The sequence below is a fragment of the Babylonia areolata genome, chromosome 29, assembly GCF_041734735.1.
Source record: "Babylonia areolata isolate BAREFJ2019XMU chromosome 29, ASM4173473v1, whole genome shotgun sequence".
In the NCBI taxonomy this organism is placed as follows: Eukaryota; Metazoa; Mollusca; class Gastropoda; order Neogastropoda; family Buccinidae; genus Babylonia; species Babylonia areolata.
In genome coordinates, this window is record NC_134904.1 from 10945403 (window position 1) to 10960402 (window position 15000).

Here is a 15000-nt window from a genome sequence, read left to right on the forward strand (position 1 = left end):
TGCTCTGTCTCTCGAACAAATACTGTATGATTAAATAGAACAGTTATCAGCAACCATTTGCCTGAAGATCTAGTCATCAGCCCCATCCACGTGTAATATGCAGCTTCTGTTCAGACATGTGTGTGTGTGTGTGTGTGTGTGTGTGTGTGTGTGCATGTGCGAGTGTGCACAAGTTATTGTATTGATAATGCACCTGTATGTATCCTAAATTCTATGTGTTTGTGTTTGATTTTTGATTTATGTTTGTACCTTTTTATGTACTATCTGCCCCCAGTATTCCTTGTGACCCCAGTGCACTTGGTAATAAAGATTTATTCTATTCTGTTCTATTCTATTCAGTTCTATTCTGTTCTATTCAGTTCTATTCTGTTCTATTAATCCTGAAACAATCGTGAAACCTTTTGAGTGATTTCTGTCTTTTTCTGCACTTCAAAGTTGGGCACTCGTACTATGTTGTACTTTTTTCCCCTTTTTTTTTTTTTTTTTTTTTTTGCTCCAGGTTGTGTGAAGTACCTATTGGTATTGTACTGAAGTATTGGTTTTGTATGCCTGTTAGTTTATTGGTTTTGTATGCCTGTTAGTTTATTGGTTTTGTATGCCTGTTAGTTTATTGGTTTTGTATGCCTGTTAGTTTATTGGTTTTGTATGCCTGTTAGTTTATTGGTTTTGTATGCCTGTTAGTTTATTGGTTTTGTATGCCTGTTAGTTTATTGGTTTTGTATGCCTGTTAGTTTATTGGTTTTGTATGCCTGTTAGTTTATTGGTTTTGTATGCCTGTTAGTTTATTGGTTTTGTATGCCTGTTAATTTCATGACTGGAACGTGTGTGAAAAGCCTGAATCGTCATCGGCGTTGTTAGAGGCAGCTGTTGCAGTTTTGATATTATCGTCTTTGATGTCGTTTTTTTTTTTTTTCAGCATTGTGTATTGTTCAAGAGGGGGGAAATGAGATTTTTTGCTTGGTTTTGACATTGATCCCCCCCCTTTTTTTTTTTCCAGGAGCTGATCCTATGCTCCCTGGTTACGTTTTACTTTGGCATCTTGAGTGCGTTCTCCCCAACATATATCTGGCTGTTGATTCTACGAGGTCTGGTTGGCTTTGGCATTGGTGGTGCCCCGCAGGCGTAAGTTTGTGTGGTGGTGGTGGTGTGTGTGTGTTCGTTCGTTCTTTAGTTTAACGTCTTTTCACTGTGAAGTAGCTGTTGGTGATTATTGGTTTTGTATGCCTGTTAATTTATTGGTTTTGTATGCCTGTTAATTTTCATGACTGGAACATGTGTGAAAAGCATGTGTAAAGCCTGAATCATCACCCACGTTGACGGGCGCAATAGCCGAGTGGTTAAAGTGTTGGACTGTCAATCTGAGGGTCCCGGGTTCGAATCACGGTGACGGCACCTGGTGGGTAAAGGGTGGAGATTTTTACGATCTCCCAGGTCAACATGTGCAGACCTGCTAGTGCTTGAACCCCCTTTGTGTGTATATGCAAGCAGAAGATCAAATACACACGTTAAAGGTCCTGTAATCCATGTCGGCGTTCGGTGGGTTATGGAAACAAGAACATACCCAGCATGCCCACCCTCGAAAACAGAGTATGGCTGCCTACATATCAGGGTAAAAAGTCATACACGTAAAAGCCCACTCGTGTGCATACGAGTGAACGCAGAAGAAGTCGCCCACGTTGTTGTACATAAAAAGGTACTATACTGTGTCTGTAAGGGTCCCCTGAGCTTGATCCCCCCCACCTGCCTTTTCTCCAGAGTTTGACTGGAAAATCAAACTGAGCGTCTAGTCATTTGGATGAGATGTTAAATGAAGGTTCCATGTGCAGCATGCGCTTTGCTCAAACAAGCCCCAAAACCCATGGCTCAAAAAAGCCCCCAAACCCATGGCAACAAGAGGGCTGTCTTGGCTCAAAAAAGCCCCAAAACCCATGGCTCAAAAAAGCCCCCAAACCCATGGCAACAAGAGGGCTGTCTTGGCTCAAAAAAGCCCCCAAACCCATGGCAACAAAAGGGCTGTCTTGGCTCAAAAAAGCCCCAAAACCCATGGCAACAAGAGGGCTGTCTTGGCTCAAAAAAGCCCCAAAACCCATGGCAACAAGAGGGCTGTCTTGGCTCAAAAAAGCCCCAAAACCCATGGCAACAAAAGGGCTGTCCTGGCTCAAAAAAGCCCCAAAACCCATGGCAACAAGAGGGCTGTCTTGGCTCAAAAAAGCCCCAAAACCCATGGCAACACGAGGGCTGTCCTGTGTTAAATTTCTGTAGAAGAAATACTGATAAGTGCACAGATGTACAGACATACACTCAAGGCATGATTAAGCGTGTTGGGCTGTGTTGCTGTTAGGCATCAGAAATTTGAAACTGAATTTTACTAAGCGTTAAGAATTTGGTCTGTGGAATTAGCATAGACTTAGGACAAGTCTTAAAGCTAAGCAGACTTAGTGCGACTAGATCGCTCATGCAAGCCAGCCCTTAGTTCTTCAGTCCCCTTTGTATGTCTGCACAAGCAGTGGATCGGACACATGTTGAAGATGCTTCAGTCCACATCGTGTGGGTGGGTTATGAAACCACAAAAACCCAGCAGTGGGGTAAATACAGCCATACATGTAATGGCCAACACGTTCATGAAAATGATCACTGGAGTTGCGACCCACAAGTGCAGAAAGTGAGAAAAAAAGTGTGAACACACACACACACACAAAGGGTACCCGGAAGTGTCTGTGGAATGTTACGCTTTTTCTTGTTCAGCAGAGCGAGAGTCGGGAAAGACATCTTGTTGCATCTGAGTGAGGGCATGTGCTTGCAGGGTAACGCCGTATTCCAAGTTCATTTTGTTGTTTCTGAGTGAGGGAGTGTGTTTGCATGGTAACGCTGTATTCCAAGTTCATTTTGTTGTTTCTGAGTGAGGGAGTGTGTTTGCATGGTAACGCCGTATTCCAAGTTCATTTTATTTCTGAGTGAGGGAGTGTGTTTGCGTGGTAACGCCGTATTCCAAGTTCATTTTGTTATTTCTGAGTGAGGGAGTGTGTTTGCAGGGTAACGCCGTATGCCAAGTTGATTTTGTTGTGAGTGAGGGCGTGTGTTTGTTTTGCATGGTAACGCCGTATTCCAAGTTCATTTTGTTGTATCTGAGTGAGGGCGTGTGTTTGCATGGTAACGCCGTATGTCAAGTTCATTTTGTTGTTTCTGAGTGAGGGCGTGTGTTTGCATGGTAACGCCGTATGCCAAGTTGATTTTGTCGTATTTGAATGTTTGCAGGGTAACACTGTATGCAGAGTTTCTTCCCTCTAAAACGCGGGCCACTTGTGTCACGTTGGTGGAGGTGAGGTTCTTTTGGTTTTTGGATTGTTCTGGGGTGGAGTGGGGTGGGGTGGAGGATGTTATTGGTTGTTGTTGGGTTGTTTTTTTATGTTATGGGTTGTTGCTTTCTTTGTTGTTTTTTTTAGAGGGGGGTTTGGGGGTGGGGTGGGGTAGGACTGGGGGGACAGGATTGGGTAATTGTAATTGGGTGGTGTTGTTGTTTTTTTTTGGGGGGGGGGGGAGTAGGTGGAGGTACGTTATTGGTCATTGTATTGTTGTTTTTTTGGCAGGGTTGGGGTATGTTACTGTTTGTCAGGGTTTTTTTTGTGGAGTGGGGGTATGTTACTTGTAATACTAGTCTTTAAAAAAAAAAAATTTTTTAGATGGTTTAAGAATGTTATTGACAGGTGTTATTAATTTGGGTAGCAAAACTCTGTTGGTTATTGTTGTTTGATTGTTTTTCAGTTGTCTGTTTCAGATTCTTCTCTTCAGTGACATTCATGTTTTTATCAATATTATTCATATTTGCTTTGTTTTGTGTTCTCTCTTCTTGGGGTATTTTCAAAATCGGGCTTATTTCTTGTTCCTTGTCATTTTCATATCTGTGTTTTGTGAGGGTGTGTTCATTTGTGTGTGTGTGTGTGATGGTGTGTGTGTGTGTGTGTGTGGAAGGTGTTTATGTGTGTGTGGTGTGTGTGTGAGGGTGTACATGTGTGTTCATTTCTGTGTGTGGGGAGATGTGTATGTGTATTCATTTGTGTGTGTGTGTGTGGAGGGTGTTTATGTGTGTGTGTGTGTGTGTGTGTGGACAGTATGTTTGTTCATTTGTGTGTGTGTCATGTATTCCAGTATGTATGCCTGTGGGTTTTTTTTTTCCCTTGTATTTTTCAAAATCTCTTTTTGAATGTTAAAAGTCCATGAAAAAAGGTTGCAGTAGAATGAGAATGTCCCTGAAGGTGTGCTGCACAGAGGACGCAAAACACATTCCACCTGCAATGTTGGACAGGTGTTACATTTCCTAAAGGTGTGCTGCACGTAGGACACAAAAAGTTCTACCTGTCATGTTGTTGGACAGGTGTTAATTCCTAAAGGTGTGTTGCACAGAGGACACAAAAAGTTCTACCTGTCATGTTGTTGGACAAGTATTACATTCCTAAAGGTGTGTTGCACAGAGGACACAAAAAGTTTTACATCTCATGTTGTTGGACAGGTGTTACATTCCTAAAGGTATGCTGTTGTAACAGCAGGGTGCTGTGTGAGGATGCAGTCTGCCTGGGTGTGAGTTCGTTCGTCCAGTCCAACACCAAACACGTGGGAACACTTTGGTTTACAGTGGTTCCACTTAATTTGTACAGTGGACAGCATGTGATGCAGCAAGTCACACGACAACAAAAAAAAAACCCTCTGCAACCAATAAACAGAAAACAAGTATTTTCCATGTGTACCATGAGGTGGGGGAGAGATATATGAACAGGACTTAATTTCAAGCGAAGCATGTAATGTGAATTTTAAGTGCCGAAAGAAACTACAGGGCTAAAAAATCCTGATGCCAAACATTACTGAAAGCAAAGGCATCACTCAAGACAATAAAAGACTCTGCAACTGGCCACCACTGACCACATTGGTCCCCATAAAGAAAACCAACCAACAACCAGATTCCTGAAAACAACTCCCCAAGAGGTGTTTCCCATCCCCAACAAGCGGAAGGACACCAACACTCCGTCAGCAAAATCTCTCCCTTCATGCTTGTGAAAAGCTATCTTTGAAAAACAACAGTATTCCTCTAATGGCTTAGTTATCGACAGACCATCTGATTAAATGTACAATAATCCTAACAGAAGGTCACACAGTAATTCATTCAGCACCATACACTGAGCCAGTTCACTAAGAACTGAAAGAAATATTATTATGATAACATGTTCAACAATGGCGCCTGTTCAGCCTTGTACAAATCTAAAATATAAAACTTCCAAAAATAACTAAACATGTACATATGTAAAACGATACTTAAAAAACTAGGAAGAAACACCCACCTGAGCAGTGTGCTTGAAAGGCTTTACACAGTGACCGTGTATACTCCAAGCTGAGCAACTTGCAATACTGTCATCTGGCTCACCAAACACAGCATTAGTGAACTGTCTTCAAAAGGATCAAGGAAAGTAACTATTCCAAATACATCATCTGTTTAGTAAAAACTTGAATAGTGCATTCTAACAATATGAAGCTATGCACATTTATAAAATATAGTAATAATTTCTTAATAGCTATTACTTATTTATGTTATTCTTCATTACTAGTTTCTTATTTTTCTTTTATATTTCTCTCTTCAATAGTCTCTCAGTTTCACTCTACTACACACAGAGGACACAAAAAATTCTACCTATCATGTTGTTGGACAGGTGTTAAGGTGTACTGTACAGAGGACACAAAGCGTTCTACCTGTTATGTTGGACAGGTGTTAAGGTGTACTGCACAGAAGACACAAAACATTCTACCTGTTATGTTGGACAGGTGTTAAGGTGAACTGCACAGAAGACACAAAACATTCTACCTGTTATGTTGGACAGGTGTTAAGGTGAACTGCACAGAAGACGCAAAACATTCTACCTGTTATGTTGGACAGGTGTTAAGGTGTACTGCACAGAAGACACAAAACATTCTACCTGTTGCGTTGGACAGGTGTTAAGGTGTACTGTACAGAAGACACAAAACGTTCTACCTGTTATGTTGGACTGGTGTTTAGGTGTACTGCACAGAAGACAAAAAATGTTCTACCTGTTATCTTGGACAGGTGTTCATCCCCAAAGGTGTGCTGCACAAAAAGACATGAAAAACGTTTTACCTGCTCTGTTGGACAGGTGTTTTGGGCCATTGGCGCCTGCTTTGAGGTGCTGCTGGCTCTGTTTGTGATGCCGACGCTGGGCTGGCAGTGGCTGCTGGGGTTCTCCGCCATGCCCCTTCTGGTGTTCGCCCTCTCCTGTGTGGTCAGTCTGACTTTGTTTCTTCTTGGACGGGCGTAATAGCCAAGTGGTTAAAGCGTTGGACTTTCAGTCTGAGGGTCCTGGGTTCAAATTTCGGTGACGGCGCCTGGTGGGTAAAGGGTGGAGATTTTTCCGATCTCCCAGGTCAACATATGTGTGGACCTGCTAGTGCCTGAACCCCCTTTGTGTGTATACGCAAGCAGAGTTTCAAATATGCACGTTAAAGATCCTGTAATCCATGTCAGCGTTCAGTGGGTTATGGAAACGGGAACATACCCAGCATGCACACCACCGAGAACAGAGTACGGCTGCCTGCGTGGCGGGGTAAAAACCGTTATGCACGTAAAATCCCACTCATGTACATACAAGTGAACCTGGGAGTTGCAGCCCATGATCCAAGAAGATAATAATTTTCTTTTTTTTTCTTTTCTTTTTTCTCCTTTTTTTTTAGATTTTAAGATTTAATTTCGTTTCGCACATTTTATTTTTGGGATAAGGAGGATGGCAAAACAGATAAAAGAAAGAATGAGAATGAACATGAAAGATGACACATTTGCTGAAGTGTATAAGAAACAAGCACATGCTTACCTACTACAGGCACATGCACACTTATGCACACTTGCGCACGCACACACGCACACACACAAACACACACACACACACACACACACACACACACCCACCCCAACACACACTTGTGCGTGCACACACACACACACATGCACACGCACGCGCATGCACACACCCCATTCCCCCCCAACCACTTTGGACCCCCTACACACACATACATACACACACACACACACATACATACACACACACATGCATACACACACACACACACACACCACACACAACGCAACGCAACGCAAGGTTTATAACCCCAGACCTGGAGAGAAATTTGTGTGCTGAGTCAAAGCGTGAGTGTGGCTGTGTACAGGGAGCTGGGATTGAGAGACTCAGTGCAGATGATGGAGCAGAAAACCGGTCATCTACAGAGATGCCAACTGTTTCAATGTTTCAGTGTTATGCTCGATTGCAGTTTATTCAAATGTTACGCCAACATCAAAATTGTTCCGACAAGTTCATAGCATGGTCACATGCTTTCCTGTCATGAAAATACCCATACACTCTAGATCTATCGGGCGCAGTAGCTCAATGGTTTAAGCGTTGGACTTTCAGTCTGAGGGGCCCGGGTTCGAATCTCGGTGGCATCTGGTGGGTAAAGGGTGGAGATTTTTCCAATCTCCCAGGTCAACATATGTGTAGACCTGCTTAGTGCCTGAACCCCCTTCATGTGTATACACAAGCAGAAGATCAAATACGCACGTTAAAGATCCTCTAATCCATGTCAGCGTTCGGTGGGTTATGGAAACAAGAACACACCCAGCATGCACATCCTTGAAAACGGAGTATGGCTGCCTACACGGCGGGGTTGATAAAACAAAAACGGTCATGCACAGAAACGGTCATGCACGAAAAATGTTTCATGTCTGTCTGAGCGTGTATGTGTGCGTGCATGAAATATGATTGAATGACACAGGAAACGAATGATGAGCGCCCAGTGGCAACCAACAGTCGGCTCTACCCAGGTAGGCAGCCTGTTGTGCAAGTGACCCCTTGTTTGTAAAGCGATTAGAGCTTGGTCTCTGACCGAGGATAGGTGCTATATAAGTATCCATATCAATCAATCAAAACCTATGGATCACGAGGCCACTGGAGTCACTACTGACCCTGGTCACGCGTGATGATGCTCAGCTAATTGTGTACGTGCTTACATTGAAACAGCATTGAATGGACCAGTCGGCTTAATCATAGCAATTACACCGTGTTGTACGTAGGCGCAAGTGTTTGTATGCCTTGTCGATAAAATGTATGTTTGCCGATGTGGCTTGGAATCCGAGTGCTCCTACCAAACTCAAAATGTCCCTACCAAATTTCTTGATTGTTTCTTCAGGCGCTTGACAGGGGTTGGCATTTCTGCATGTGTGTATGTGTGTGTGTGACGGATGTTTCTCCATACATTTGAGATGTGCAACACGTGTGTTGGTGTTGCTAGTGGTTGCCGGAGAGTGCGCGTTACGACTTGACCCGGGGATGTTACGACCGAGCGGTGAAGACGTTGGAGAGGATCGCCAAGGAGAACGGGAAACCCATGCCCCTGGGGAAACTGGTGGAGCCCGTCATGTCTGAGGTGATCGTCCTGTGTGTGTGTGTGTGTGGTGGTGGTGCTCTGTGTGTGTGTGTGTGTGTGTGTGTTTGTGTGTAGTGTTTGTGTGTAGTGTTTGTGTGTGTGTGTGGTTGTGTGTGTGTGTGGTGCTGTGTTGGTGGGGCATGTTTAAGTGTGTGTTGGGTGTGGTGGGGGGAGGAGTTGAGGAGTATGAGTGTGTATACTGTGTGTGTGTTTGTATGTGGTGCTGTGTGTGTTTATGTGTGTGTGCGTGGTGCTGTGTTGCAGTGGCATGTTTGTGTGTGTATGTGTTGGGAAGCTGGGGAGTATGACTGTGTGTATACTGTGTGTGTGTGTGTTGTGTAAAGTTGTGCAAGTTTGTACACGTGTTCAGTTTGATTTTGTGATGATTCACAAAATGTGAAAGTGTGTGTGTTAGTAAGTTTGTGTAAGTGCATGTTCATGTATGTTTGTGTGTGCATGTGCATGTGTAGTTTTGTAAATAAGTAGGTGTATATGTGTGCAAGTATGTATATGTGCATACATGTAGGTGTGCACGCATGCTTGCGTCTGTCTGTAAGTGTGTGCACGCATGTGTGTGTGAATTGCAACATAAAAAAAAACTTTTCATTTTCCAACAAGGAATAGCTCTACAGAATGCTGATACGAGGTCTATGACACGGACAGACCAGGAATTAGTTTGTAGAGTGCTGACACTATCAGACAAAAAACAACATGGCTCTGTAGAATGCTGACACCAGGCTAACGCTAACATACTTTTTGGTGTCATTTTCTGTACCATGTCAAACTGATAGACAACTACTCTCCATACTGACTACTGTGTGTGAGGCTTACATCATCTTGATACCAAAGCATTGTATGCCTTTATGTATTGATATTGAATGACTGAGGTAGTGATAACTGCATGTGTATGACTGTGATGACTGTGTATAATGTTCGCATTGCTGTAGCGTTTCAGCATTCTTTATTTTAGTTTATTCGTTTGTTCATCTGTTTATTGATTTGTTAATTTAATCATGTATCCATTGATTTGTTAATGCATCTTTTGTTTTTTCCTCAAGGCCTGACTAAGCGCGTTGGGTTACGCTGCTGGTCAGGCATCTGCTCAGCAGATGTGGTGTAGCATATGGATTTGTCCAAACACATTGATGCTTTTTTTTTTTTTTTTTTTTTCAGTCTAGAGTCATGCATGCGTGTGACTGACTGGCGTGAAAACGCTCTGATTTTTCTCTGCACTAGATTCAGTGCTATATGAATAATAATAATAATGATAATAACAGTAATAATAATAATTATTATTATTATTATTATCATCATCATCATGCCTTCTTGAGTAACTGAACTGAACTGTATTGTTATTTTTCTGCCTACAGAACGTGAAGAGAGGTCGCTTGGTGGACCTCCTCAAACCAGAGATGAGGCGATCGACGATACTGCTGTGGATCATCTGGTCAGTGTTTCCGTTCTTCAAGCTCCTGAACATTGTTGTGTCAGTGTCTTGCTATGTATGTCATTTAGCTCTGTGCTCCTGAACATATGTTGTGTCAGTGTCTTGTTATGTATGTCATTTAGCTCTGTGCACCTGAACATGTGTCAGTGTCTTGTTATGTATGTCATTCAGCTCTGTGCTCCTGAACATATGTCGTGTCAGTGTCTTGTTATGTATGTCATTTAGTTCTGTGCTCCTGAACATACTTTGTGTCAATGTATTATGTATGTCATTTAGCTCTGTGCACCTGAAGATATGTTGTGTCAGTGTCTTGTTATGTATGTCATTTAGCTCTGTGCTCCTGAACATATGTTGTGTCAGTGTCTTGTTATGTATATCATTTAGCTTGGTGCACGTGAATGTATGTTGTGTCATTGTCTTATTTACTTAATGTAGCTCTGTGCACCTGAGCATTGTTTTGTCAGTGTCGTGTTGTGTGCATGATTAAGCTCTTATTCGCTTGCCTGTCATTTACATTTAGATTTGATATGCCTTGATTTGATAGATTGTTTTATTCATGTAGTATTTTTGTATGAGGTTGTCTTAAAGTGTGGCTTACCTATTCTCATAATTGCATTGTTGCTGTGGGTGTGTGTGTTCTTTAGTTAAGTGTCTTTTCACTATCAATGATATTAGTGGGTGTGTGTGTGTATCATTGTATGTGTGTGTGTGGGTGGACAGGGGAGGTGGGATGGTGTGTGTGTGTGGAGGGGGTGGAAGGGTGTCTATATGTGTCTGTGTTTCCCTATTATATATATATATATATATATATATTTTTTTTTTAATACAGTGTTTGTCAGTGTTCATGTGAGTATCTATGACTTCTCGTATCCATCTGCATACTTGTCTGTTTGAATGTGCGTGGGAAGCATGTGTGTGCATGAATTAATTAATTTCAGTAAAGTTACACTCTTCTTGTTTTTGTTGCAAATCCAGGCTGGTGTGTGCGTTTTCATACTATGGCATTGTGCTGCTGACGACCGCACTCTTTGAGAATCCTGATGGTTGCCATGGTGAGTTGTTTTGATAATAATAATGATGTACAGTACTTGTATGGTGCAAACTTTTCAGAGATATTGTGGGCTGTGTGTGTCCTAGGAAACAAAACTCATGCAGAATCATCTACACCGTTTCAGTGGCATTACTCCCACGCCGCTCATTTAGATTCCCCCATACACGGCCACACCCGGGTTTGTCCGTCACAGTTCCAGCGTCGGCAGTCCTCAGGGAACCATCGATGTTAGTTCGCCAGGAGGCCACACACCAGAGGAGACCCTGCACTGCTGCTGAGTCACTTTGGTGGTGTTCAGTGGTGCCTGTTGTGATTTAACATATCGCAGAGCCAGACTGAGTGAGCGTTCCTCCCAGAGTGCATACAAAAGTACTTAATAGCATACAACAGCTCATGAAGACAAGGAAAAAAGATGTATATGTATATATATACACCAAGACAATAATTCAGATTGAAAAAAAAAAAAAAAAAAAATCAGATTGCAGATATAAATTGATTTATCCATTTATTTAGTCTTTTTTCCCCTCTCAAGGCCTTACTCATAACATTTGGTTACGCTGCTGGTCAGGCATCTGCTTGGCAGTTGTGGTGTAGCGTGTATGGATTTGTCTGAATGCAGTAATATCCTTGAGAAAGTGACCTGAACTGAACTACAACAGGACTTTTGAGACTTTCTTGTTGTCCTGTCAGATTCATTGTAATTGTATTGCGACATTTTCCAATAAATGATGTGAAAACTTAAAGCCAGCCAAAGTAACTCAGCAGCATTGCAGGGCCTCCTGTACTGGGTGGTTCTGTGGCTGTCTGACTGTGATAGCTCCCTGTGGACTGTCAGCCCTGAGATAGGATCAGGCTGTGAAAAGACGTCATGACGTAAAACTAGAAATGACGCAAGGCAGAGAGTCGTCATGGCTGAACGAAGAGTGCAAGGAAGCTACAAACCACTTTGCAAGCTGAATGCTGCAATAGGGGGAAGGTGGCAGAATGGTTAAGACGCTTATCTGCCAGTACAGTGTCCGTGAGGGTCTGGGTTTGATTCCCCCTCTCGCCCTTTCTCCCAAGTTTGACTGGAAAATCAAACTGAGGATCTAGTCATTCGGATGAGATGATAAACTGCGGTCCAGTATGCAGCACACACTTGGTGCACTGAAGGAGAACCCAAGGCATGAAAAGGGTTGTCCTCTGATGGCGGGCGCAATAGCCGAGTGGTTAAAGCGTTGGACTTTCAATCTGAGGGTCCTGGGTTCGAATCACGGTGATGGCGCCTGGTGGGTAAAGGATGGAGATTTTTCCAATCTCCCAGGTCAACATATGTGCAGACCTGCTTAGTGCCTGAACCCCCTTCGTGTGTATACGCAAGCAGAAGATCAAATACGCACGTTAAAGATCCTGTAATCCATGTCAGCGTTTGGTGGGTTATGGAAACGAGAACATACCCAGCGTGCACACCCCTGAAAGCGGAGTATGGCTGCCTACATGGCGGGTTAAAAACAGTCATACACGTAAAAGCCCACTCGTGTGCATACGAGTGAACGTGGGAGTTGCAGCCCACGAACACAGAAGGAGAAGGAAGAAGAAGTCCTCTGGCAAAATTCTGTAGAAATCCACTCTGACTGGTACACAGCTATACATACATGCACTCAAGGCCTGACTGTGTTGGGTTATACTGCTGGTCAGGTGTCTGCCCAGCTGATGTGTAGCATGTATGGATTTTTCCTAACGCAGTGATGCCTCCTTGAGAAAGTGTGTGGAAGGGGTGGGGGGGGGGGGTGGGGGAGTACTCGTGATGAGCAGTGTGAAGGTGGTGCCACTGAATTATTTTGGACGATGGGACAGCAAAAAAGAACAAGAAAGGTATTTTTAAAATTTTGTGTGTATATTTTTACATGTTCATTTTCTGCAGCTGTCATTTACTTAATCTGGTTGTGAATGTTAAAAGAAAAGGTTGTGTGTGTGTGTGTATGTTTGCTTGTGTGTGTGTGTCTTGTGTATGTCGCGCGTGTGTGTGTGTTGGTCATGTGTGTGTGTGCGTGTGCGTGTCTGTGTGTGTGATGTCACCAGGAACGGACGTGGAGTTCACAGCCAGCCAGGCATGTTTCGCGGAATGCAAAACGTTGACCAGGGATGACTACAAGGACCTCACCTGGACCACCTTTGCAGAATTTCCAGGTGTGAATTGACAGTTTGTTTGTTGATTTTATTTTCTGTCGTTTCTTGAACATTTTCACTTCGTACATGTGAAAGGATTAATAAGTGAACCAATAAATGCATAACCAAGTGGATTAAGTTTTAAAACAGTCTGAAGAAATCAAAGAAATGAACTCACTAACTGAAGAGAATAAATTATGAATCGAAACGATTTCAAAAGTGCCAGTATCGTTGTTCACACACACACAACACATGCTCACACAGAGACAGGCAGACATCCATGCAGGTAACAATGTGCAGGCAGGCACACACAAAGCATGAATATGAGTCTTCCATTGACACCCCACACCCCACCCCCAATCTTTTTGTGTGTGTGTGTGTGTGGAGGGGGGGGGGAGTGGAGTGGACATGATCTTCAATTGTGTATTATCAGAATGATGATTTCTTGGATTTTCCAATAAAATGGAATGATGATGATAGCAATTACAAAATTGCGATCATCGTCGTCTTTTTTTCTTTTTTTGTCTGAATCTGGATGAATATCCTGCCATTGTTTTCTGGACACAGGGTTGTTTCTGACGGCCTTTCTTCTGGAAAAGATTGGACGCAAATACACCATGGCGTTGGAGTTTGGCGTCTTCAGCATCTTTGTCTTCTTCGTCAACATCTGTACAAAACGGTCAGTGCTTGCTGGGTGGGGGAGGAAACGACTTTTTTTGTGTGTGTGTGTTTAATTTTCGATTTGATAACATAGTCAGCTAATGCACGTACGTATTTGAAAGGTAAAGGGGACACAAGAGATGAAACAGACATACAGAAAAGAAAGAAATGATATGAACACAGTATTCTGACAAAAACTGTTTCAAGTACCGGTACATAAATACACCGTTTCTTCTTTGTTCATGGGCTGCAACTCTCATGTTCACTCATATGTACACGAATGGGCTTTTACGTGTATGACCGTTTTCGATACATCATTTGAATAAGTCATCCAAATATGTAAGGAAACATGTGTGCTGCTGAAAAAGTATCATTTGTTTATGTGTTGACGTATATGTATATACAGTGTTTACTTTGTTTTAGTTAAGCTGCATGTTTGTTCTGCTGCGTCAGTCTTTTTCTACCTCCTCTCTTTCGCTGTGTCACTTTTCTCATACTGTTTTGGTCTTCTCTCTCTTTCGCTCTCTTCTCTCTTTCGCTCTCTTCTCTCTCTCTCTCTTTCGCTCTTTCTCTCTTTCGCTCTCTTTCTCTCTTTCGCTGACTTTCTCTCTTCTCTCTCTCTTTCGCTCTCTTCTCTCTTTCTCTTTCGCTTTCTTCTCCTCTTCTCTCTTCTCTCTTTCTCTCTCTCTCTCTCTTTCTCTCTCTTCTCTCTCTTTCTCTCTCTTTCTCTCTTCTCTCTCTTTCTCTCTCGGACACACATGCAGACACAAGCATGCATGCATACCTCTCTTCTATCATTTGGTTCCTTTTAAAAAAGACACATATGCAAGAATTCTCATTAACAGATATTTAGCATACATGTACACTCTCTCTCTCTCTCTCTCTTTCTCTCACACACACACACACACACACATGGATGTACACACGCACGCACATATATACATGCACATATGCACACTTACACACATGCATACACACACACACACACACACACATGCGTGCCCCCCGCCCCCCTCCCCCCCACCTACTCTCACGCACTGGAACACACTGACACGGATTCCCCATGAGGCGTGAACATTGTTGATCCTGTGTTTCAGAGCCCTTCTGACGGTGTTCTTGTTCGTAGCCAGGGCCTTTATTTCTGGCGCTTTTCAGGGAGCCTATATCTACACACCAGAAGTAGGTGGCGTTCTGTTTGTTGTGGCTCTCAATGTGTTGGCAT

At 42.9% G+C, this 15000-nt stretch overlaps 1 protein-coding gene across 1 annotated transcript in view; it reads left to right on the forward strand.

Moving 5' to 3' along the window:
• The window catches only part of LOC143274866 (synaptic vesicle 2-related protein-like), a 31020-nt gene that overhangs the window by 10356 nt on the left and 5664 nt on the right, over positions 1 to 15000 (forward strand). The window contains exons 5-13 of the mRNA XM_076578827.1: positions 998 to 1122; positions 3256 to 3319; positions 6156 to 6281; positions 8338 to 8472; positions 9843 to 9919; positions 10895 to 10971; positions 13032 to 13139; positions 13686 to 13797; positions 14876 to 14957. Coding sequence (XP_076434942.1) covers positions 998 to 1122; positions 3256 to 3319; positions 6156 to 6281; positions 8338 to 8472; positions 9843 to 9919; positions 10895 to 10971; positions 13032 to 13139; positions 13686 to 13797; positions 14876 to 14957 — 906 coding nt within the window. The remainder of the gene's footprint in view (positions 1 to 997; positions 1123 to 3255; positions 3320 to 6155; positions 6282 to 8337; positions 8473 to 9842; positions 9920 to 10894; positions 10972 to 13031; positions 13140 to 13685; positions 13798 to 14875; positions 14958 to 15000) is intronic.